Source organism: Pseudophryne corroboree, chromosome 12 (genome assembly GCF_028390025.1).
Source record: "Pseudophryne corroboree isolate aPseCor3 chromosome 12, aPseCor3.hap2, whole genome shotgun sequence".
Taxonomy (NCBI): domain Eukaryota; kingdom Metazoa; phylum Chordata; class Amphibia; order Anura; family Myobatrachidae; genus Pseudophryne; species Pseudophryne corroboree.
Window position 1 is genome coordinate 158,285,489 of NC_086455.1, and position 25,894 is coordinate 158,311,382.

The 25,894-nt window shown below is 47.8% G+C and overlaps 1 protein-coding gene across 1 annotated transcript in view; it reads right to left on the reverse strand.

Moving 5' to 3' along the window:
* Nucleotides 1-6,554: 6,554 nt before the first annotated feature.
* The window catches only part of GTF2A1 (general transcription factor IIA subunit 1), a 34,682-nt gene continuing 15,342 nt past the window's right edge, over nucleotides 6,555-25,894 (reverse strand). The window contains exons 4-9 of the mRNA XM_063948236.1: nucleotides 19,047-19,114; nucleotides 18,828-18,903; nucleotides 18,166-18,299; nucleotides 10,158-10,472; nucleotides 9,686-9,775; nucleotides 6,555-8,137 (exon numbers count right to left, since the gene is read on the reverse strand). Of these exons, the coding sequence (XP_063804306.1) occupies nucleotides 8,030-8,137; nucleotides 9,686-9,775; nucleotides 10,158-10,472; nucleotides 18,166-18,299; nucleotides 18,828-18,903; nucleotides 19,047-19,114 (791 nt within the window). The 3' untranslated portion in view covers nucleotides 6,555-8,029. The remainder of the gene's footprint in view (nucleotides 8,138-9,685; nucleotides 9,776-10,157; nucleotides 10,473-18,165; nucleotides 18,300-18,827; nucleotides 18,904-19,046; nucleotides 19,115-25,894) is intronic.

Below are 25,894 nucleotides of genomic sequence, written 5' to 3' on the forward strand. Positions count from 1 at the left end.
CCCTTCCTCTGCCTCTAGACAGAAAGGACACGCCTTTTCCCCGCCTGTTTTTCTGGGTCCGAAAGGACTGTACCTGATAGTACGGCGCTTTCTTAGGCTGTGAGGGGACATGGGGTAAAAATGCTGACTTCCCAGCTGTTGCTGTGGAAACAAGGTCTGAGAGACCGTCCCCGAATAACTCCTCACCCTTATAAGGCAAAACTTCCATGTGCCTTTTAGAATCTGCATCCCCTGTCCACTGCCGAGTCCATAAGCCTCTCCTAGCAGAAATGGACAATGCACTTATTCTAGATGCCAGCCGGCAGATCTCCCTCTGTGCATCTCTCATGTACAAGACTGAGTCTTTTATATGCTCTATGGTAAGCAGTATAGTATCCCTGTCCAGGGTGTCAATATTTTCTGACAGGGAATCTGACCAAGCAGCAGCAGCACTGCACATCCACGCTGAAGCAATAGCTGGTCTCAGTATAACACCAGTGTGTGTATATATAGACTTTAGGATAGCCTCCTGCTTTCTATCAGCAGGTTCCTTTAGGGCGTCCGTATCCGGAGACGGTAGTGCCACCTTCTTAGACAAACGTGTGAGCGCTTTATCCACTCTAGGGGGAGTTTCCCAACGTGACCTATCCTCTGGCGAGAAAGGGAACACCATTAGTAATTTTTTTGAAATCACCAATTTCTTATCAGGGAAAGCCCACGCTTCTTCACACACTTCATTTAATTCTTCAGATGGGGGAAAAACTATTGGTAGTTTTTTCTCCCCAAACATAATACCCTTTTTTGAGGTACCTGGGTTTATATCAGAAAGGTGTAAAACCTCTTTCATTGCCTCAATCATGCCACGAATGGCCCTAGTGGACATTAAATTTGACTCATCGTCGTCGGCACTGGTATCAGTATCCGTGTCGACATCTGTGTCTGCCATCTGAGGTAGTGGGCGTTTTAGAGCCCCTGATGGCCATTGAATTGCCTGGCAGGCACGGGCTGAGAAGCCGGCTGTCCCGTATTTGGCCTGTCGTCAAATTTTTTATGTAAGGAGTCGACACTTGCACGTAATTCCTTCCATAAGTCCATCCACTCAGGTGTCTGCCCCGCAGGGGGTGACATCACATTTATAGGCATCTGCTCCGCCTCCACATAAGTCTCCTCATCAAACATGTCGACACAGCCGTACCGACACACCGCACACACACACACAGGGAATGCTCTTAAAGGAGACAGGACCCCACAAAAGCCCTTTGGGGAGACAGAGATAGAGTATGCCAGCACACACCAGAGCGCTATATAATGCAGGGACTAACTGAATTATGTCCCTTATAGCTGCTATATTATTTACTGCGCCTCAATCTGTGCCCCCCCTCTCTTTTTTACCCTTTTCTGTAGTTAAACTGCAGGGGAGAGTCAGGGAGCTTCCTTCCAGCGGAACTGTGAGGGAATAATGGCGCCAGTGTGCTGAGGGAGATGGCTCCGCCCCTTTTTTGGCAGACTTTTCTCCCGCTTTTTTCTGTATTCTGGCAGGGGTAATTACCACATATATAGCCTCTGGGGCTATATATTGTGGTTATTTTGCCAGCCAAGGTGATATTATTGCTGCTCAGGGCGCCCCCCCCCCCAGCGCCCTGCACCCTCAGGGACCGGAGTGTGAAGTGTGTATGAGGAGCAATGGCGCACAGCTGCAGTGCTGTGCGCTACCTTGGTGAAGACTGAAGTCTTCTGCCGCCGATTTTCCGGACCATCTTCTTGCTTCTGGCTCTGTAAGGGGGACGGCGGCGCGGCTCCGGGAACGAACACCAATGACGGGTCCTGCGGTCGATCCCTCTGGAGCTAATGGTGTCCAGTAGCCTAAGAAGCCCAAGCTAGCTGCAAGCAGGTAGGTTCGCTTCTTCTCCCCTTAGTCCCTCGTTGCAGTGAGCCTGTTGCCAGCAGGTCTCACTGTAAAATAAAAAACCTAAATTATACTTTCTTTCTAGGAGCTCAGGAGAGCCCCTAGTGTGCATCCAGCTCGGCCGGGCACAGAGATCTAACTGAGGTCTGGAGGAGGGGCATAGAGGGAGGAGCCAGTGCACACCAGGTAGTACCAAATCTTTCTTTTAGTGTGCCCAGTCTCCTGCGGTGCAGTCTATTCCCCATGGTCCTTACGGAGTCCCCAGCATCCACTAGGACGTTAGAGAAAAAGTAGACACGAGTTTCACAACTTTTTGAATTTTTTGACCTTTTTCATACTTTAATGATCCACATGAACTACAATTGGGAACGGTAACCTGTGCCGAGCGCAGGGGTAGCGGAGTGAGGCACCTTGCCCGAAGCATGGCGAGCCATGCAAGGGGTCACGGTGCACTAATTGGGCTTTTGTACCTGTGTGGGGGGAGCAAGGCCCGACATGCGAAGCGGACTAGCTGTGCTGGACGTCTCCCCGCCTGTCTGTGTAACTGATCGTAGATGTGCTAAATTTAGCACATCTACGATCAACTCTGAATTACCCCCTATGATCAAACCCATTTATCCATCCAATGCAAATCTTTGGAAGACTGTCGTGCCAATTTGGTTTATGGTCAAATTTGCACCAAAGTAGTTTTGATAAATCCATCATAAATAAATTCAATACAGCACAGGAGAAGTGGTGCTTTATTTTTTACTATTGTGCAACTGTATAAGTAAATATTGGACTCTGCAGAGGGCAGATCTTTAAGACGTGGAGATTACACAGCCGTTACGATGGTAAACCAGCAATAATTGGAGGCTGCTGTGCCGATGTATAATAATGCTCTATATCCCACCTACCACTGCATGACACAGGGGATACTGCCACATCGTCACTTAGCAGTAATATTCTTTTAACGTTGCAATGTTTCTCTGTGCAGCTGGTTTACTATCACTGCATTTGACTTAACCCCTCATGTAGCCCGGCCGTAGATATAACCAAGATGTGTCCTCATACATCACTACTGCAGTTGCACCAAACAGCCCCTCTCAGCGCAGGGCAAGAGAGACTTTTACAGCATCAGCCATCTTTTGCCACAAATGCGCCTTAGACGCAGAGTGTGACACTTCTATATCTGTGTGCGACAGTCTGAGTCCGTACATGAAGTGCTACAATGTAGCAGACGTAGCTTTTTTTCCCCCAATGCAAGTTCTGTATACAGACTCCGTAACACACACACTATACAAGTGTCGTATCATATTACTGCACATTCTCCTTGCGTGCTCTAAGTAGATCTCGTTGGAAATAAGACGCATTTTCAGGGGGAAAAAAATAGAAGGAAGCAACAAAAAAATAAAATAGACTCCTGGCCTTCGCAGGGTTGCACGAGACCGTCTGCTCACTCACACCGCGCATCTTGCGATACTTGGCATATGGAGAGTATATGTATGAGGATACAGCTGCTTCAGAGACCACGCTTAATCACTCGCCTGGCATGGTGGCATCAGATGCGACCACACCAGCAAGTGTTTTATCTGACCTGTGCGACCAGTCAGATAATCTTATCAGCTGCAGGGAAGGGAAACGTCCCTCCGCTGCTGCTCTGAGGGATCCTCAGACCAGCCTATCAAATTCCAGAACCACCCACGTAACCTTCAATGCTTCCATATTTAATTATTCTCTCTGTACATAACATCACAGATTGTCTTTCTTTACTCTCACACCCTCCTGACCCTTGGCCAAATTTGCTGGGTGATCATATCATACAACCCATTAAGGACCACTATGCAATAGATAGCATCTATCCTTGTGTATCAATGTCTATTTCCATATAGATTGTAAGCTTGCGAGCAGGGCCTTCCTACCTCTGGCTGTCTGTTTTTGCCCAGTTTGTTCCATTACTGTTGTTCAAATTGTAAAGTGCAACAGAATATGCTGCGCTATGTAAGAAACTTAATAAATAAACTATGCACAAAAATATAGTAACTGGGGTGCAGAAAAATGGTAGCCAGTGCTCTGGACAGAGGAGTCAAAATGTGAGAAATTTGGCTATAGGAGAAGGCAGTTTGTTTACTGAAGGGCAGGAGAGTGGTGCAGTAATGAGTGCCTGCTGGCAAAAGTGAAGCATGGTGGAGGTTCCATGCAAGTTTGGGGCTGCATTTCAGCAAATCGAGTTGGGTATTTGATCAGAATTAAGGGCATCTTCAATGCTGAGAAATACAGGCAGGTACTTATCCATCATGCAATACCAGCACAAGGCATCAGATTGGCTCCAAATGTATTCTGCTGCAGGACCACAAACATACAGCCAATGTCATTAAGAACTATCTTCAACATAAAGGAGAACAAGGAGTCTTGGAAGTGATATGCCCCCCCCCAAAGCCCTGATGTCAACATCATGTCGGTCTGGGATTACATGGAGACAGAAGGATTAAGCACACCTACATCCACAGAAGAGTTAGTGCTCCAAAATTTCTGGAACAACCTCCCTGCAGAGTTCCTTCAAAAACGGTGTGCAAGTGTACCTAGAATTGATGCAGTTTTGAAGGCAAATGGTGGTCACACTAAATATCGATTTGATTTAGATTTCTGTTCATTCGCTTTGCATTTTAATTGCTAAAAATAAACTAACATCTATGCTTGAAAGCAGTCTTACTTAACAGCATTTTTCCACACTTACCTAAAACTTTTACACAGTTCTAAAAATATATATCTATATGTATATATACACTCACAGGACCTTCACTGTAAAGAATCATACCATGAATGTTTACAGGTAAGGTCCTGCGAGTGCCACCTTACTCATATTTTGGTAGTGCTTATACCCAGCCGGGAACCGGGGCAGGATAAGTATAGACATTGTAGAGTGCCGGTGATTTTTAAAATATATGTATAGGGAAAAGCAGAAAACTCTGGTTATCATTAAAATGTTAAGCATTAAATACTTACTGCGCAGATGAGACTAAAGTGATGCCTTATAGCCACATATAGGTGATGCAGTGGACCCAGAAGCCTTGTTAAAATTCTTCTACCATTTACATGTAGTGTTACACCGAGCCGCCCAAAATATTTCCCACTGCTAATTAGAAACTCGCATCCAGATACAGTGAGTGGTAAAAAGCGCGTTCCTTACTGCCCGATAATACCCTCTACCCAGGGACGCACACAGCACTGCAATAGTTAACCAGGTACGGAAAGCCGCTCTATAATGAGTATTTAAACCTCTAGAACAGGCCGAGGAACACAATCAGCACTTTGTCCACATGAGACCGAGAGAATAAAGAGCAGAGAGTTTCTCATAGTCGGTCTGCAAAGCTCAGGAGCAGTCCTATTAGTACCTCATCTGGCAGAACTCGGAGGACTCCACTCATTGTTCAGTATTGCTCATCAGCAATTAAGATGAAACACTGAACCGGAGAAAGCATTTACAGAGAGCTAATACTGGAACACTGACTAAATCTGTTATTTGAACAGACAAAACTAAGACCTTTTGACAAACATTCCCTTAGCACTTCCAGGCACATATAGCAATGGTCAGAGACTGGTGATCGGACTGCACCCTATACATGGGGAGAGAAGCATGGTATGGCACACAAGACGTTGCATGGGGAAGCCTAGATAACATGGGTCACTAATACCTGCTGGTTGGTTTGATTCTTTTTTAAACGTGGCCTCACCTCGTAGATAGTGAGAACGTAAGTAAAACAGTCTTTGCAGCTTATTTACCAAACACTACAAACAAAATGTGGTAGCAAGAAAGTGTTGCCCCTATCACAGCGCAGTCATGAAAATAGGGCTTTCATTTGTCGGATAGGGTGATGGGGCAGTTTAAAACAAAATAAATGTCCCAGCGAACGCCTGGAAGCACTGAGATGGCTGCTGCAGTCACTTTGCTTCCAGGTGTCTGCTTTGGTGCACGTGTTCGTGGGACCCGTGGAGAATTTAATGAAGTATGGTCTTCGCTGCCAGGAATAAGCAAACCTGACTTTCATATGGTTGCACTGAAAGAAAACAGCCATATGACAAACTGGATACACAGTATAAGATTATCTGTCCAACCTTTCTGGTGGGAGTGACAATCTGGTAATGTATGGAAGCCATGACCAACCATTTGCTCCCAAAAGCCAGAAAATGGGCAAAAACAGATTTAACCAATTTGTCTTAGCATCCATTTGTGTCCGTTTTCCAATGTTTGGGAGAAAATGGTCAATCATTTGCTCCCATACGTTACCAGATTTTCATTCCAACCAGAAAGATTGGACAGATAATCTTATAGTGTTTCCAGCTTAAGTTACATAGAGCTGCCAGGAAACCATCCTCTGAAAGTGTAGACACACAGTACAAGGCACATCTTAAAGACCGTTCCCAGTCTAACGTGTCATCTGTTCCCTGCACCTCCCCCCATTATATAGAGTCCTCCTCTGATCTCACTATGGAACTGTGTGATGGACACAACCAACGCAGGAAACCGCTGTGCTGCAGCACGAGATGTAACCGTTACACTTTCAGCCAAATCACATGCAGGTTCAGATACCCACAGTCCCACCATCTGACATTTGTATGGCAATGGAAAGCTATATTCACACAAGCGTATGTTCTTGTAAAGGACAAAAAAAACTAAAAAAGCAAAATCTCTTTTTAAAATAACTTTAATTAAAAGGTAATTTGCAAAGGTAAAATATTAAAAACAGTAAATCAAATAAGTCTAATCAGTCTAAAGCATGGGATTTAAAAACAGAATATTCAGTAAGACAAGGAAGCAACCTCAATCTGCCATTGTACAGCATTTTACAGACATACATAATAAATAGCTTTGCCCCCCGCACTCCACCGAACTGTATGTACAACAGCAGTTGACATTAGTAGCTCAAAAAAAAAAAAAAATCCCCCCTCAGTCCCCTATATAAAAATCAGATCTAAGAACCCTCGATTCACACAGGAGCAGGCCGACATACAAAGTTTCACATTTAACACAAAATCTGCGACGCTCCATCCCACCCCCCCACCTGCTGCCCTGTTCACAAAAATCCAGGCGCAGAGGTCGGTCATTCCGGACAGGACTGGGGCCCTCCAATTTCCGTGTGCGGTGCAAGGCAGAGAGAACTCACACCTAACGCATTATTTGCCCAACAGTACATCAGTATTCTGGTCACAGGTACCCCTAATAAAATCAGATTGAAGGAGTCGCTGCTGTAAGTGATCAGCGCTGCTTCTAACAATTGAAAAACCAGAGTTAAAAGGTCAGCTTCCATAGTCTTAGGCACTAGTCACAAGGCAGTATGAATATTGCCCCACTCAGACACCTCTCCGGCCCCCCGCCTGGTGACGTGCACAGTACAGGGCAGTGATAATGCACTACAGGAGTAAGGCAGTCACCACCGGACAAGCATTAAGTTATAGTAACATCGTACTGAGACCAAACTATGACAAGTTCCCTCTTGAAATTCAGCCTGAATGAATATTCGTGCAGTCCGTATTACTAAGCCACCTACTACGCAGGAGTGGAACCTTGGCCCAGTAAACAGTCATGTGACCGTTTGAAGCGCTCACGTTATTCTTGCGCTAAACAGTTCACCAGACTCCAAAATCCACCACAGAGGAGGTAAAGTTATACAATGGCATAGGCCCATTTGCAAGCGGCTGCACTTGATGACTGAAGTTTGGAAGTTCCTGACACAGACCAGGATAGACCACAGAAATGGGGGCGGCAGATCCTAAAAAGCTGGTGACCCGCATATTAATGTTCAGCAGGTGACCGGGAAGATCAAAACCAAGTGGAGGAGACCTGTAGTAATATCCAATGTGGTGGGAAGGGCAGGGAGAATCAGCAACACATAGGTAAAACCAGGGCCATGTATGGCAATACTCCAGCTACCATGTCACCAGTGCCACCGGTCATGTGACAGTTCAGCAGTCTTAACATTCCAGCTCCACCAATCACAGAGCAAGATGCCTCTTTAGTCTTTGTCATTGGTGCCAGGGAAGGGGGCATTTCCCATACTTCAGGTTTGGTATTAAATCAGTTTCATTGTTCTCACGTCACTCGCCCCCCGAGGCACCCTGCAGAACGAGGCAAGGGTGGGCCGTGGGGAGAGGGAGGGCGTGGGCTCACCACTCAGCATCCCCGATTGCTTTGGAGAAAACAAAGTCACGGCCGTTCAGGTTCATGATACCATCTTTGAGATGAAACTTCCACTTGTTTTTACTCCTGTGGATCTGAAACAAAAACCAAGACAGCAGTTTACAGCAATTAGGCCACTGAGCTAGCATTTGTGAGAGGAAAGGGACTTCGCTATGAGTCCCAGCAAAGGCGGCAACTTTATTTTAGGTACAATTTCATAGTAGAATGTGCACAAGTCTCAGGGCACTGCTATGTTGGACGATTGTGTGTAGTGTAAATTATGATAAAATACATAAGTCACCTGTATAGCATATCCCGTGGGAGGACTGAGAAATTTGGATGGGAACATCCTTTGGAGTTGAATTCTGCCTGCATGGTCAATAGGCAATACAAGTATTGGAATCGGTTATATCCGAGTGCTCCGTACGCTACACTTATACCTTTGAGTGTGAGGTTTCCTTGTTGCACTAATCGGATCATGCAGAAAGGAGCGGGAAGCAGTCTATCAGTTGTCGGCCCTATGTCCGAGCTGGCAGCCAAGTGCTGCATGTAACCACTGTCAATGGGAATTCACCCGTCTCTGCAACTTGGAACACTGCTGCCACCTACTGGCGATCTTGAATCATTACATTTCTGAAGACTGAAAGGCCATCCAAAAGGATTTTTGCATATGACCAAAATATAGCAGCAAATCTGAGTGGTCGAGAGCGTGGCAGTTACAGTTCAACTGCAAATACAACATGGTACACTGGGATCTCAAACACAAGAGGCTAAATATAGTACTAACGGCACTATAATGGAAGTTAGAGGAGGAAAGAGCCAGGTGTCGCTATTTTAAAAGAATGTAAAGGCGGGTAAGCAATGAGGAAGGCTAGTCGATGCTTGGTTGCATAGGGACAGGAATTTGTGGGACATGATACGATACCCTGTGGACAAGATAAAATCCTTGATATACTTGAACAATTTCTAACAAGGTATAGGAGGGAGACATTCTGCGTACGAAGAGAAGTATTGGAACACAGTGACATTCACTGAGACTGGGAGGGAGGTTCACTGGAAAGGAGGAAAAAGGTTACTTCATAGAAAGGGTAGTAGACAAGCGGAATAGCCTCCCATCAGAGGTGGTAGAGACTAATACAGTAGAGCAATTCAAACATGGAAGGATATCCTGACAAAACAGTAAGTTTCTGATAAGGTTTGAGGCTATTATAAGGTTGCATAAGGTTAAGAACATAAACAAAGAAAGAAAAAAAAATGGGGGGGGGGCAGACTAGTTGGGCCAAGTATTTTATAATCAGCTGACAAATTCTACTTTTACTTAATATTTGAGGCCTGATGGCAACAGATTCTTACAGCCCTATAACAGCAGCCATCCCCTACCCTGTGTACCAAGAACAGAATGGGTGCCCGCAACACAATGCCAGTACAGGGTTACTATGCCACATTTGTCTAGCCAGACACTTGATGCCATTTTCTGTGCAAGTTCCCAGTATTTTTCTCTATTTAACATTTGACCCACAAATCTGTTACATATAGCGACACTGATAAGGGAAAGTAAATTAGAGACGCTACGAGGTTTAGAAACTGCAGAAAAATCCAATTCATATGGGGAATAAAACCAAAAACTGTAAGACACCTCCTACCTTATCGTACTGACAGACGACAACATTCTCTGTGTCAAACAGCTCCTGGCCTTCCTCATCACTCACATCATCCTCGCTGTTCAGGGGTTCCTACGGTAGAAAGTTGGATGGCTATAGTTAAAGCCTGGCAGTCATCCTCCTCCCTGAAGGAAATGGTCCAACCAGCTAGTGGATACACCGGCCCTACCAGGACGTCTCAATCAGCGGGCCGACACTTAACAGGGATGCCCAGCAGAGAAAATGGTGCTTAAGTGGTTCTTCCACCGAGGTTTTATCACATTAGTACAGTGACGGCTAACCTTGACACTCCAGCTGTTGAACTACACATCCCAGCATGCCCTGATACCATTTTGCTATTTGGCCATGTTAAAACTGATGCAGGGCATGCTGGGATGTGTAGTTCAACAGCTGGAGTGTCAAGGTTAGCCATCACTGCATTAGTACAAGATAAAAACGAAAGAGACACTTTTACCTCCTCCACTTGTCCATCTTCTCCATCCTTTTCTTTGTCCTCCTCTTCTTCATCGTCATAATCTTCGTCCTCATCTTCATCCTCCTCAGAAGACGTGTCCCCCGCCCCATCCACCTGCAGGACGAGAGACGCTTGCGGCTGCCCTTGCTGGGCTTGTTGCTGATTTGCCACAGTCAGCTGCCCCTGCGTTGGGGCTTGTGGAGCGGACACAGTGGTTGGGATGACTTGAGTCTTGTTTCCTGTAAAGAGGATCTGTTGAGGTTGTATGATCACCCCGGTCTGCTGGGAAAGGCCACCAGGCATTGGAGCCAATACCTGGAAGGGACAAGTGCGTAATACTTTAGAATGAGCAGCCTGCAGTGTCACGTGGATGACATTGTTCTATTAGAGCCTAACCCATACAATTTATTAATGTAACACTTCAGGGGTCAAACCAATTCGGTGCCAGTTTTCTTTGCAAATTTACACTGCAATCCATAGGAAATTCACATTTTTCTGTGTGCACAACCCCAGTGGTGTGAGAAAGTAGGGAGAATCTTTATATTAAAAAAGTAAAAATGTTTTACTTTCTTCAGAACCCTTGGGCACCCCCTAATGACCAATTAGAAATTTGGATGTTTTCAATTAGCTTAATTGAGCCAACATTTACATGTCATTTTGGTTAAAAAATAATAAAGTGGGCTGAAATGACCCCTAAAAATCAATTTGTTAGACTATGCACCCCAAATTTATTAAAATTAATTTTAACAATTTTTATTTATTATTTTTATTTTTTACATTTTGGTAAAAAAACTTAAGTCGCCTCAAATTATCAGAAAAGCAAAGTTCTCTTTGTATTTACAACTACAAACGTAATTAAATGAAATCCGCAAGTTTTTACATTTAAAAAAATAAATATGAAAAATAGGATTTTTATTACCTACCGGTAAATCCTTTTCTTGTAGTCCGTAGAGGATGCTGCGGTCCACATTAGTACCATGGGGTATAGACTGGTCCACTAGGAGCCATTGGCACTTTAAGAGTTTGTGTGGGCTGGCTCCTCCCTCTTTGCCCCTCCTACCAGACTCCGTATAGAAACTGTACCCGAGGAGACTGACAACTTCAAGAGAAGGATTTTACAGATACAAGTTGAGTCTCCCTTATCCAAAATGCTTGGGACCAGAGGTATTTTGGATATCGGATTTTTCTGTATTTTGGAATAATTGCATACCATAATGAGATATCATGGCGATGGGACCTAAATCTAAGCACAGAATGCATTTATGTTTCATATACACCTTATACACACAGCCTGAAGGTCATTTTAGCCATTATTTTTAATAACTTTGTTTAATGCACAAAGTGTCTACATTCACACAATTCATTTATGTTTCATATACACCTTATACACATAGCCTGAAGGTCATTTAATCCAATATTTTTAATAACTGTGTATTAAACAAAGTTTGTGTACATTGAGCCATCAGAAAACAAAGTTTCACTATCTCACTCAAAAAATTCCGTATTTCGGAATATATGGATATGGGATACTCAACCTGTAGTGGCGAAATTCACACCAGCTCACACATACAAGGCAAACCAGGCTAACCCGCTTGAGAAAAAGAGAAAAAGAGAAAAAAAAAAAAAAACACAGCAACAGCTGAACATTACTTAACCAAGAACTAAGCAGTACTAAACCAAGTAACCAATGCAGCATCCTCTACGGACTACGAGAAAAGGATTTACCGGTAGGTAATTAAAATCCTATTTTCTCCTACGTCCTAGAGCAGGCATTCCCAACCTCTGTCCTCAAGGCACACTAAGGGCTGTAACACACTAGCCGGTTTTCCCCGGATTGCAAAAAGCCGGACAAACTTTGTCCGGCTTTTTGCCATCCGGGAGAAACCGGCAGAGTCTGTCACACGGGACGGCTTTGAGCCGTGTGTAATGCTGTGCGCATGTGCGGCATCAGACACGGCTTCAGAAAAAAACCGTTGTGTGTGAAAGCTCCCCTTCACGCACACGGTTCACTGGCTGCAAAGACGGCCCGGCGGCCGCCGGACCTTCCAGTGGTGAGACCCGGCTGCAACCCGGCAGCCGGGCCGGGCAGTGTGAAGGGACCCTACCCCTCACACTGTTAACTACAATGCCGGCACGGGAAAAAGCCGTCCGGCTTTTTCCCGGCCGGCAAAAACCGTGTAGTGTGTTTCAGCCCTAACCGTGCAGGTTTTAGTGATATCCAGGCTTCAGCACAGGTGACCTAATTAGTAGCTCAGTTATTTTGATTTAACCATCTGTGCTGCAGCCTGGATATCACTAAAACCTGCACTGTTGGTGTGCCTTGAGGACCGTGGTTGGGAATGCGTGTCCTAGAGGATGCTGGGGTCCACATTAGTACCATGGGGATGTACCAAAGCTCCCAGAACGGGAGGGCAAGTGCGGAGGCTCCTGCAGAACTGATTGACCAAAATTTTAGGTCCTCAGGAGGCGAAAGTATCGAACTTTTAGAACTTTGCAAATGTGTTCGACACAGACCAAGCAGCCGCTCGGCAAAGCTGTAAAGCCGAGACACCCCGGGCAGTCGCCCAGGAAGAGCCCACCTGACGAGTAGAGTGGGCCTTAACAGATGCAGGACACAGCAACCCTGCCGTAGAACACGCATATGCTGGATAGTGAACCTGATCCAGCGAGAAATAGTCTGCTTAGAAGCAGGACACCCAAGTTTCTTGGGATCATACAGGACAGTCAGTCAGATTTTTGGTGACGAGCAGTCCTCTTCACATAGATTCAGAGCCCTTACAACATCCAAGGACTTTGATGGAATTGAGGAGTCAGTAGCAACTGGCACCACAATAGGCTGATTGATATGAAATGCCAACACAACCTTCGGAAGGAACTGCTGACGTGTCTGGAGCTCAGCTCTATCCTCATTGAAGATCAAGTAGGTACTCTTACAAGACAAAGTCCCCAACTCCAACACACGTCTAGCAGAAGCGAAGGCCAACAAAGTGACAACCTTCCACGAGAGAAACTTGACCTCAACCTCCGGCAGGGGCTCGAACCAATCCGATTGGAGGAACTAACACCACGTTAAGATCCCAGGGCACCATAGGTGGCACAAAGGGAGGCTGGATGTGCAGAACCCCTTTCAAGAAAGTCTGAACCTCCGGGAGGGAAGCTAGCCATTTCTGGAAGAAAATGGATAGGGACGATATCTGGACCTTTACAGATCCCAACCTCAGGCCCATATCCACAAACGCTTGCAGGAAGAGGAGAAACCGTCCCAGTTGAAACTCCACCGTAGGAAACTTCTTGGACTCACACCAAGATACATATTTTTTCCAAATGCGATGGTAATGTTTAGACGTTACTCCTTTCCTAGCCTGTATTAGGGTAGGAATGACCTTGTTCTGAATGCCCTTCAGAGCTAATATCTGGCGTTCAACCTCCATGCCGTCAAACGTAGTCGTGGTAAGTCTTGATAAGCAAACTGCCCCTGCTGCAGCAGTTCCTCCCGAAGAGGCCTCGTCTCTTCCAGCAGTAGATCCAGAAGATCCACATACCAAGCCCTTCTTGGCCAGTCTGGAGCAATGAGTATTGAACTCTTGTTCTCCTTATGATCTTTAGAATCCTTGGAATTAGTGGGAGTGGAGGAAACACATACACCGACTGGAACACCCACGGAGTTACCAGGGCGTCCACCGCGACTGCTTGTGGGTCTCTTGACCAATACCTCTGAAGTTTTTTGCTGAGGCGGGAGGCCATCATGTCTATTTGAGGAAACCCCCAAAGGTTTGTCACCTACGTGAACACCTCTGGATGGAGGCCCCACTCTCCTGGATGGAGAGCGTCTGCTGAGGAAATCCGCTTGCCAGTTGTCCACTCCCGGAATGAAAATTGCAGACCGTGCCAACGCGTACTTTTCTGCCTAGAGGATGATTCTCGTCACCTCTGACATTGCAGCTCTGCTCTTTGTTCCACCTTGTCGGTTTATGTAGGCCACCGTTGTCACATTGTCCGACTGCACTTGAATGGGTCTCTCGCAGAAGGCGACTCGCTTGGAGAAGACCGTTGTATACGGCTCTTCGTTCCAGAATGTTTATTGGAAGACCAGATTCCAGACTGGACCACCTTCCTTAAAAGGTTTCCCCTTGAGTGACAGCGCCCCAGCCTCGGAGACTTGCATCCGTGGTTAGAAGGATCCAGCCCTGAATCCCGAACCTGCGGCCCTCCAGAAGGTGAGGCATTTGCAGACACCAGAGGAGTGAAATCCTTGCTTTCGGCGACAGACTTGTCCTCTGGTGCATGTGTAGGTGAGAGACCCCGAACATTTGTCTAGGACACAGGTTCTCAAATTCGGTCCTCAGGACCCCACACGGTTCATGTTTTGTAGGTCACCTGTAGATTTTTAAAATGTGACAGTTGGTGATACACAGTGCACCTGCTGGATGACATGGAAAATGTGAACTGTGTGGGGTCCTGCGGACAGAGTTTGAGAACCACTGGTCTAGGAGATCCAGTTGGAAGGACCGAGCATGAAATCTTCCATACTGTAGAGACTTAAATATTTTAATGTGCCTTCCCTGCTAATGCACAGTCCATATCCCCGAGAGTACTCCAGTGACCCCTAGTGGACGAAAAATAAATCTTCCATACTGTAGAGCCTCGTAGGAGGCAACCATCTTCCCCAGAAGGCGAATGCACTGATGAACAGATACCCGGGTAGGTTTCAAGACATCCCGGACCATTGATTGTATCACCAACGCTTTCTCCACAAGTAGAAACACCCTCTGCACTACAGTGTCGAGGATCATCCCCAGGAAAGACAACATCTTTGTTGGCTCCAAATGTGACTTTGGAAGGTTCAGGATCCAATCATGGACCCTGAGCAAATGAGCCGTAAGAGCAATGGACTGCAACAGCTTCTCCCTGGACGCCGCCTTTATCGGCAGATCGTCCAGGTATGGAATAATGTTCACTCCGTGCCTGCAGAGGAGAACCATCATTTCTGCCATCACCTTTGTGAACACCCTTGGTGCCGTGGAGAGACCGAATGGCAGTGCCTGAAACGGATAGTGACGGTCTAAAAGTGCAAATCTGAGATAAGCCTGGTGTGGGGGCCAAATCGGAATGTGGAGATACGCATCCTTGATATCTAGGAATACCAGAAACTCCAACCCCCCCCCCCCCCTCCCCCCGACTCAAGATCACCGCTCTCACTCAATTTTGAATTTGAACTCCCTTAGATAAGGGTTTAGCGATTTAAGTACAAAATTGGTCTGACCGAACCATCCGGTATTGGTATCACAAAAAGGTTTGAATAGTAACCCACGCCGTGCATACGAGGTGGAACTGGAACAATGACCTTTGCCTCTTCCAATTTTTGGATAGCTTCCTGTAGGACAGTAAAGTCGGCAAGCCTGATTTGAAGAATCTGAGGTTTCTTGATACTCCAGTCTGTACCTCTGGGACACAATATCCTGTACCCAGGGATCTAGGCCGGACGACACCAAGACGTGGCTGAAACGCCCGAGTCTCGCCCCCACCAGCCCATCCTCCAGGCTGTGTGGTCCGCCATCATGCTGAGGATTTCGAGGAACCAGAGGCAGGTTTCTGGTCCTGAGGGCCTGCAGGTGCAGGCTTTTGCCCGCCCATCTCTAAAGAAGGTGGTAGGAGGCTTGGACTTTTTTGCCTTAGCGGTCCGAAAGGACTGATGCAGATGAAAAGGGTTTCTTCGTAGAAAGCGTAGCTGAAGGAAGAAAAAGGCGACTTACCCGCGGTTGCTGTGTAAATCCACACATCCCCAAATAGAGCCTGACCTGTGTAGGGTAGGTTCTCCACACTTCTCCTGGATTCTGCGTCTGCAGAACATTGGCGTAGCCAGAGTCCCCTGCAAGCAGATACAGACATGGTAGATATTCTTGCAGTCAGCGAACCCAGGTCCTTCATGGATTCCATCATGAACCGCGCTGAATCCTGTATGTTACGTAAAAATAATTAAATGTCACTTCTATCCATTGAATCCAAATCCTCAAGTAACGCGCTTGACCACTTTACTGTAGCTTTAGAGATCCATGCGCAGGCAATAGTAGGCCTCAGCGCCACCCCTGACGCAGTGTATATGGATTTGAGCGTAGTGTCAATCTTACGATCAGCCAGTTCTTTTAATGGGGTAGACCCAGGGACAGCTAAAACCACCTTTTTCGACAGTCTGGAGACAGATGCGTCAACTATGGGTGGGTTTTCCCATCTTCCTCAGGGAAGGGAAAAGCAACCAGAATCCTTTTAGGAATCTGGAATTTTTTCTCCAGGTTTTCCCAGGATTTTTCAAATAAAGCGTTCAATTCTTTAGATGCCGGGAAGGTTAGTGAGGCTTTCTTATTATCTGTGAAGTATGCCCCCTCAACCTGCTCAGGTGGTGTGTCAGTAATATTTAACACCTCTAATGGCCTCAATCATGAGCAGCACCCCCTTTACAAGGGATGCCGCCCCCCTCAGCACATCCCCATCACCGTCTGCAGTGTCAGCATCGGTATCCGTGTCATCTTGCATAATCTGGGCAAGTGCACGTTTCTGTGGGAATATGCCAGGTGATTTTGAAGGAATAGGAACAGAACCTGACCAAACTGCCATAGACTTCTTTAATACCAGAGTTGGTCTCAGTATGGGCTACTCTAGTAGAGATCGGAGAGATCATTCCCTTGATAGAGGTTAACCACTCAGGCTCAGCAACAGGGATCTGAGACAATGCATTACATTCCTGTGTACATGGAATGGATTCCTCCTTGGTGCCAGTGTAGGGTATAGGTGCTGGCTCAGGGCGCCCCTCAACGTCGCACTATGTACCACTGAGCCTCAGGAGCGCAGTTAATACTGAGCTCCCACCCTGTTGCCGCCAACTTCACACAGGATCCCCACTTGCCAGGGGGGCCAGTGACTCACTCGCCACTGGAATCTTCTGGCTCTGTTAGGGGGTGGCGGCAGTGCTGCAGGAGTGAGCGGTCGCCTGGGGCGGCTAACGATCATCCCCCTCAGGAGCTCAGTGTCCTATCAGCAGAGACAGTGGCTCAGACCCCGCAGGGCAGACACTACTCCCCCCTAAAACCCACGAAGCAGGGAGGCTGTTGCCTGCAGCCTCCCTGTGCCTATATTAACTCTTAGAAAAAAATTAAACTAAAGAAGCTCCCCTAGCTTTGACCGGCTCCTCCGGGCACATTTTCTTAACAGTCTCTGGTAGGAGGGGCATAGAGGGAGGAGCCAGCCCACACACTCAAACTCTTAGTGCCCATGGCTCCTAGTGGACCCGTCTATACCCCAGCATCCTCTAGGACATAAGAATAAATAAATCAGTAATTTGACCCCTTTTAAAAGCATCCAGTACTATCTTAAATGACCACTAACAGCCTTCTATATGGACCTACTAACAAAGTGGTCACTTTTTGGGGGGGGTCTAGGAAGGTCCCCCCTCACTTCTTCATGCACTACTCCCAGATAGCATTTAGTAGAAAACTCGCACACCCTCACCGTGAGTACTGTGATTTGGGTGGTCTTCAGTTTGCCGGCTGTCGGGATCCTGGCGCACAGTATACCGGAATCCCGTCAGCCGGCATACTGACACCTTTTCTCCCTCTTGGGGGTCCACGACCCCCCCTGGAGGGAGAATAGATAGCGTGGCGCGCCCGCAAGGGGCTCATTTGCGCTCGGCCAGCTGTCTGTATGCCGGCGGTCGAGATTCCGGCGCTGGGAGCCCAGCCGTCGGCATACCCTACTACACCCCTGCGATTTAGCAATTCAAATTGTATTAGTGAATTCTCAGGTGTGTGCATTTGTGCAGTTTGAGAGTTACATGTAACTCTCCTTTAGACTCGCAGCTCATTTAATTGACCCCACAGAGTAACTTTTCTGGAACCTTCCAATTACCACCACCCTCTATTTAAACAGTCCACAAAGATAGGTCTTAGCAAAAGAGAAACATTTGTTAATTTGTTAAAAGGAAGTTAAAGGCTCCAGTCTGAAGACCTGACCTCACCTGTTGTATAACAGGGGCTTGTACTCCTCCTGGCTGCATTTGGGGAATAACTTGCTGCTGCAGGACCATTTGCTGCTGTGGCTGGATAATATACTGCGCGCCATTCGCTGCTCTCACCACCTGTAGAAGCTGACCTGCAGAGAGGAAGAAAAATAAAGCACAAAAAAAAGGTATAAGCAGCTGGTTTACTTTAAAGGGACATTTTCTGAAAATGCATCTTACTCACACTGCAACGCAACTAGGATGCACCAGGAGACTGCTCATTAATGATATAGGACACTTCGTTCTGTGAGCGACTGAGTCTCTGAATCTGTATACGAAGTGCTGCAATGTAGCAGCCACAGCTTTTACTGGCTAATACAAGTCCTGTTCTGCTCCGTACACATACTCAGTCACACACAGATATACAATCTGCAGAGTCTCCTGGTACGTTCTAGTCACCCAGCACTAACCGATACATGGGACCTGGCAGCTCACTCGCACCAGGCATCTCACGCCAAGGCTAGACATACGAGATTTGGAGTAGTTGGGAGTTTTCACCATTACCCCACTGCCAAGTCACATGACCAAAGCCAACCAAACTTCTAGTGTTGTACAGGGTTGCGGCCCGATTACCTTCCCGTGCCCAGACCAGCTGCGACGGGAGATTGCAACGCACTTACCAGAGTTGGTAATCAGCTGCTGGACGGGAGTCACCCCAGCAGGCAGAGCAAGGGTAGCCGCAGTTGCTGCCGCACTCTGAAAAACATCAATGTCACTGTACGTCAGCGATTGCTCACACTCATGTCCCAGTATAACAGAGCATGCACCATCTCAGCACACAGAAAAAAAACCTGCACTCCAATCAGACACAAGTGTTACAGTAAAAACACAGATCATACCATTCCTTGAGGAGTCATGTGCTGGATTAGTTTGGAATCATTGCTTGGAATCAGCACCTGCTGAGAAGCTGCAAATTCAGAGAGATAGGAGACACGTTATTTCCTACAAAAGGTGGACTTCCGCCATAACAAGTGGCACGGGTGGGGGGGGGGGGGGGGTTGGGGGCGGGTTGAGAGCAGGTAGTCTTTACCTGGGCTTATTGTAGGGGCCCAGGTCCCGCTGACCCCCTCTCCTGTTGCAGGGCTCTACACTTGGGGTGGAGAGAGAGATGACTGCTACTGTTTGCTGAGCTGGGGAGAGAGGCAACTTCAGTAGCAGTCAGTCCTCTCTCCCTGCATGGGAGATGCCCGATCAGACACCGGTGGTCCCTCCCCTTGTGTGGTGCATGCGTCTGCTTCGCGGCCACACTATATATAAAATTCAGATTCTTTAAGTGGGGGGTTGGGGGGTACGGACACAGCCCCTCTTGTACAGGGGTTCGGCGATGCTGTCAGCGCCTCTGCCTAAGACCCCTTGGTGGCACCCACAGAGACACTATAGACTCATGCTTACTCCCAAGAATGGAGTACGCATGAGTCTAGTCAAGAGTGGGCCACGTTCTGATCTATACAATGCGTGCTAAAGAAAGGAGTGTTCCACCAAGCCAAACCGTGAGCACAATTATAGAATAAAATCTTAATACATCAGTTGTCCTGCATGTTTGCAGAAAGGCTCTTTATTTTCTTGTACAATAGGATTTACAATACCAGACAAAAAAAACAAAACACTGTCCAACATAAATTCTCTATAATATAAATTATATATTAGGATTAGTTTTCTTGAATTATAACAAAAGGAAAAGTGTTTATTATTTAGGCTGGAAACACTTAAAATAGGGTTTACATCACCTACCGTTAAATCCTGTTCTCGTAGTCCATTAGGGATATGGGGGAGATATAGTACGATGGGGTATAGAAGGGGTTCAAAGGAGCCGGTGCACTTCACTCCTCCCCCTCTATGCCCCCTCCCACAGGCAGTTATAGGTAAAACAGTGGCCAAAGGAGAAAGGACATACATGGGAGAAGGAACATGACATTGAGTGGTAAGATTTATACACCAGCACACCACTAACATAACAACCAGCAACAGCTGGTAACCAAACAGCAACAGCTGAACAGGTAACTAAAGAAAAAGACAACTTGCCCAATATATCTTATGCACTACAAGAAAAAGGATTTACTGGTAGGTAATTAAAATCCTATTTTCTCTAGGGATATTGGGGAATTAGTACGATGGGGACGTCCCAAAGCTTCCAGAACGGGCGGGACTAGCAGAGACTGCTGCAGCACAGTCTGCCCAAACTGGGTATCCTCTTTGGCCACGGTATCACACCTGTAAAACGTCACAAAGGTGTTCTTCCCCGACCAGGGAGCAGCTCGGCATGGTCGCAAGGCCGAGACTCCACGGGCAGCTGCCCAGGAAGACGCCACCGATCTTGTAGAGTGGGCCTTCAGAGAATAGAACAGGTAAGGCTGCCGACATAGGCCTGTTGCATAGTAAGCCTAAGCCAACGAGCAATGGACTGCTTTGAAACAGGGCAACCATTTTTCTGTGCATCATAGAGCACGAACAAAGAATCCGTCTTTCTGATCCGAGCCGTTCTTTTGATATAGATCTTCAAGGCTCGCACAGCATCCAATGCCTCTGGAGGAGCAGAAGTGCCAGAACCACAATAGGTTGATTCATGTGGAACGCAGAGAAGACCTTCGGCAGAAACTGCTGCCTCGTCCTGAGCTCCACTCTGTCCTCAGGGGTCATTCAGAGTTGATCGTAGCTGTGCTAAATTTAGCACAGCTACGATCTTCTTCCCCGACATGCGGGGAAGACGCCCAGCACAGGGCTAGCCCGCCCCGCATGTCAGTTCCTACCCCCTCGCAGAAGTGCAAAGGCATTGCACAGCAGCGATGCCTTTGCACTTCAAGAGTAGCTCCCGGCCAGCGCAGCTTTAGCGTGCTGGCCGGGAGCTACTCATCGCTCCCTGGCCCGCAACTGCTGCGTGTGACGTCACGCAGCTGCTGCGGCCCGCCCCCTGTTCAGTCACGCCTGTGTTGGCCAGACCAAACCCACGAAACGGCAGCCAAACGCCGCCGTTACACCCCCTCCCGCCCAGCAATCGCCTCTGCCTGTCAATCAGGCAGAGGCGATCGCATCCCTGCTACGGCCGTCTGGCATGCACTGGCGCACAGTAGGGACCCGTTCACTCTGCTGCGTTAAAACGCAGCAAGCGGGTCAGAATGACCCCCCCCAGGTACGGACTTTTACATAAGGCATCCAATTCTGAGACACCTAACAGAAGCCAGGGCCAGTAACATCAGTCTTCCAAGTGAGGTACTTGTCTTCTACCGTCAGCAGTGGTTCAAACTAGGAGGACTAGAAACTCCAACACAACATTCAAATCCCAGGGTGCTGTGGGTGGCACAAAAGGAGGTTGTATGCGAAGTACCCCTTGCAAAAAAGTCTGAACTTCTGGCAACACTGCAAGTTTCTTCTGGAAGAAGATGGAGAGAACTGAAATCTGGACCTTAATGGAACCCAGAGGTAAGCCCTTGTCCACACCAGCCTGTAGGAAACGTCCCAAGTTGAACTCCGCAGGGGGGGTACATGCGGTCCTCGCACCAAGAGACATATCTTCTCCATATATAATGATAGTGTTTAGACGTCACAGGTTTCTTGGCCTTAACCATGGTAGCAATGACCTTTCTGGAAAGACACGAGAGCTAGGATGTGCCACTCAACCTGCATGCCGTCAAATGTAGTCGCCGCAATTCCGGCTAGACGAACGGCTTTAGCACCCTTGGGAGCAATGGTATCGGAGGAAACAGGTAGACCAGCCGGTAAGGCCAAGGCGACGTCTGTGCATCCACTGTCCTCGCCTGAGGGTCCCTGGTTCGGGAGCAATACCAATAAGCTTCTTGTTGAGTTAAGAAGCCATTATCTATCTGTGGGCAGACCCACCAGTCGATCTACTGAAACACCTGATGGTGGAGCCCCCACTCCCCCGGGTGGAGATCGTGACGACTCAGGAAGTCCGCTTCCTAGTGGTCTACTCCCGGAATGAAGATTGCGGACATTGCTCTTGCATTTTTCTGCCCAGAGGAGTATTTTTGACACCTCTCGCATGCAGGCCCTGCTTTTTGTCCCTCCTTGCCGATTGAGGACCACCTGCTGTGGCGTTGTCAGACTGTACCTGGATCGTGTGATCCCTGAGTAGAGGATAGACCGCCCGAAGTTCCATAATGTTGATCGGAAGGAGAGCTTCGTGGGCTGACCTGCCCTGAAACTGAGCGCCTTGGGTGAAAGCTCCCCATCCTCTCAGACTCGGATCCTCCTCACGACAATGCAATTCTGCATCCCAAAACTCCGGCCTTCCAGGAGATTGGAAGACTGCAGCCACCACAGGAGAGAAATCCTGGCCTGAGGTGACAGCCATATCATCCGATGCATCTGAAGATGTGATCCAATTGAAATGTTCTGGCACGAAACCTCCAATATCGGATCGCCTCGTATGAGGCAACCATCTTCCCCAACAATTGGATGGATGGATGTTAGAGCAGGTCGGAGAACCATGTGGACCATCTCCTGAAGTGTTCTCACCTTGTCCTCTGGGAGGAACACCTTATGGGCCACAGTATCCAGTAACATTCCTAGGAACAGGTGCCGCTGAGTTGGCTCCAGGTGGGACTTCTGTCAATTGAGAATCCACCCATGGTGTGATAGAAGTTGGATAGTGTGGTCGATATGGAGCAATAAAAAGCTCCCTGGATCTTGCTTTTATCAAGAGATCGTCCAGGTAAGGGACAACATTGACCCCCTGGACCCAGATCTTCATCTCCGACATTACCTTTGTGAACACGCTCGGAGCTGTGGACAGGCCGAAGGGTAGTGCCTGGAACTGGTAGTGATCGTCCAGTAGGGCAAACCTCAGATAAGCCTGATGAGGTGGCCAAATATGAATATGGAGATAGGCGTCCTTGATATCCATGGAGACCATGAATTCTTGTTCTTCCAGGCCCGCAATCACTGCTCACAAGGATTCCATTTTGAACTTGAAGACCTTTAGGTAAGGGTTCAAGGACTTTAGATTCAAAATGGGCCTTACCGAACCGTCCGGCTTCAGTACCACAAACAGGTTGGAGTAATAACCCTTTCCTCATTGTTGTATTGGTACTGGAACAAGGACGTGGGACTGGACCAACTTTTGGATGGCCTGTTGCAACGTAACTTGTGTATCCTCCAAAGCTGGTAAGCTCAATTTGAAAAATTGTTGGGGAGTAGCACCGTCACACTCCAGCTTGCAGCCCTGAGAAATGAGGTCCTTGACCCAGGTATCCTGGCAGGAACTCACCCAGACGCGGCTGAAGTGACGCAGTCGAGCTCCCACCTCGAGATCCCCATGAGGAGGGTGGGCACAGTCATGCTGAGGACTTAGTGCAGGCATGTCCAAACTGCGGCCCTCCAGCTGTTTTGAAACTACATATCCCAGCATGCCCTGACACAGTTTTGCTGTCAGAGAATGCTAAAGCTGTGTCAGGGCATGCTGGGATGTGTAGTTTGTTTCACAACAGCTGGAGGGCCGCAGTTTGGACATGCCTGACTTAGTGGAAGCAGAACTGGTGCTCTGCTCCTGAGAACCGGTGTTTGTAGGTCTCGTCTTACCTCTGATGCCTCTAGCCGCATTGAGGTAGCTCCGCACCCCTCCCCCATGGTGCCAGAGCTACAGTGTTTTTTATACTGGCAATGTCTCCCAAATAGATAAAAAGCATCACACAAGTGCTAGTTTAAGCCACCGCCAGCCAGTGTACACAGGGGGCTATAGCAGGTTCCACCCAGGAGGGTCCCATATTCCTCTCCCCTGCGTGTCAGCCGCACTTTGAACCCCGGTTTGTACTCACTGTCACCTTCAGGATATTGTTAGGGGTGTGCGGCGTACTGCGATTCCAACAGCGAAGGCGCAGTACCCCGCTGTACAACCAACCTCTCAGGACGGTGGTCCTGCAGCGGGAAAGCGGCTCTGACACATCGCAAGGACCACCGCCCCCCTCCTAACTCCCACAGTGCAGGTATGCTGTTACCCAAACAGCATACCGAAAATAATAAAAAGATTGAAAATAAACTGAAGAAAAGTCTGGGGCTGCAGAGATGTGTATCCTCTCCTGAGGGAGGGGGCATAGAGGGGAGGAGCTGGGAACTCCGTAAGGACCATGGGGAATAGTGGGCTCCGAAGGAGGCTGGGCACTCTAGAAAGATTTAGGACTACCTGGTGTGCACTGGCTCCTCCTACTATGACCCTCCTCCAAGCCTCAGTTAGGACACCGTGCCCGGACGAGCAGACATAAGGAAGGATTTAGAATCCCGGGTAACTCTTACCAGCCACACCAATCACACCGTACAACTCGTGATACTCTATCCAGTTTGACAGTATGAAAACAACTGAGCCTCTCAACAGATGGCTCAACAATAACCCTTTTGTTAACAATAACTATTTACAAGTATTGCAGACAATCCGCATTTGGGATGGGTGCCCAGCATCCACTACGGACTACGAGAAATAGAATTACCGGTGAGTAAATTCTTATTTTCTCCAACGTCCTAGTGGATGCTGGGAACTCCGTAAGGACCATGGGGATTATACCAAAGCTCCCAAACGGGCGGGAGAGTGCGGATGACTCTGTAGCACCGAATGAGAGAACTCCAGGTGCTCCTCAACCAGGGTATCAAATTTGTAGAATTTTGCAAATGTGTTTGCCCCTGACCAAGTAGCTGCTCTGCAAAGTTGTAAAGCCGAGACCCCTCGGGCAGCCGCCCAAGATGAGCCCACCTTCCTTGTGGAATGGGCATTTACAGATTTTGGCTGTGGCATGCCTGCCACAGAATGTGCAAGCTGTATTGTACTACAAATCCAGCGAGCAATAGACTGCTTAGAAGCAGGAGCACCCAGCTTGTTGGGTGCATACAGGATAAACAGCGAGTCAGATTTTCAGACTCCAGCCGTCCTGGAAACATATTTTCAGGGCCCTGACAACGTCTAGCAACTTGGAGTCCTCCAAATCCTTGGTAGCCGCAGGCACCACAATAGGCTGGTTCAGGTGAAACGCTGACACCACCTTAGGGAGAAACTGGGGACGAGTCCTCAATTCTGCCTTATCCATGATAAAGCCACCAATTCTGACACTCGCCTGGCTGAAGCCAAGGCCAATAACATGACCACTTTCCACGTGAGATATTTCAGATCCACGGTTTTTAGTGGCTCAAACCAATGTGATTTTAAGAAACTCATCACGTTGAGATCCCAAGGTGCCACAGGAGGCACAAACGGGGGCTGAATATGCAGCACTCCTTTCACAAATGTCTGAACTTCAGGTACTGAAGCTAGTTCTTTTTGAAAGAAAAATCGACAGGGCCGAGATCTGTACTTTAATGGAGCCTAGTTTTAGGCCCATATTCACTCCTGCTTGCAGGAAATGCAGAAATCGACCTAGTTGAAATTCCTCTGTTGGGGCCTTTTTGGCCTCGCACCATGCAACATATTTCCGCCATATGCGGTGATAATGCTTTGCCGTAACATCTTTCCTGGCCTTAATAAGCATAGGAATGACTTCTTCCGGAATACCCTTTTCCTTTAGGATCCGGTGTTCAACCGCCATGCCGTCAAACGCAGCCGCGGTAAGTCTTGGAACAGACAGGGCCCCTGTTGTAGCAGGTCCTGTGAGCGGTAGAGGCCACGGGTCCTGAGAGCATCTCTTGAAGTTCCGGGTACCACGCTCGTCTTTGCCAATCCGGAACCACGAGAATGGTGTTTACTCCTCGC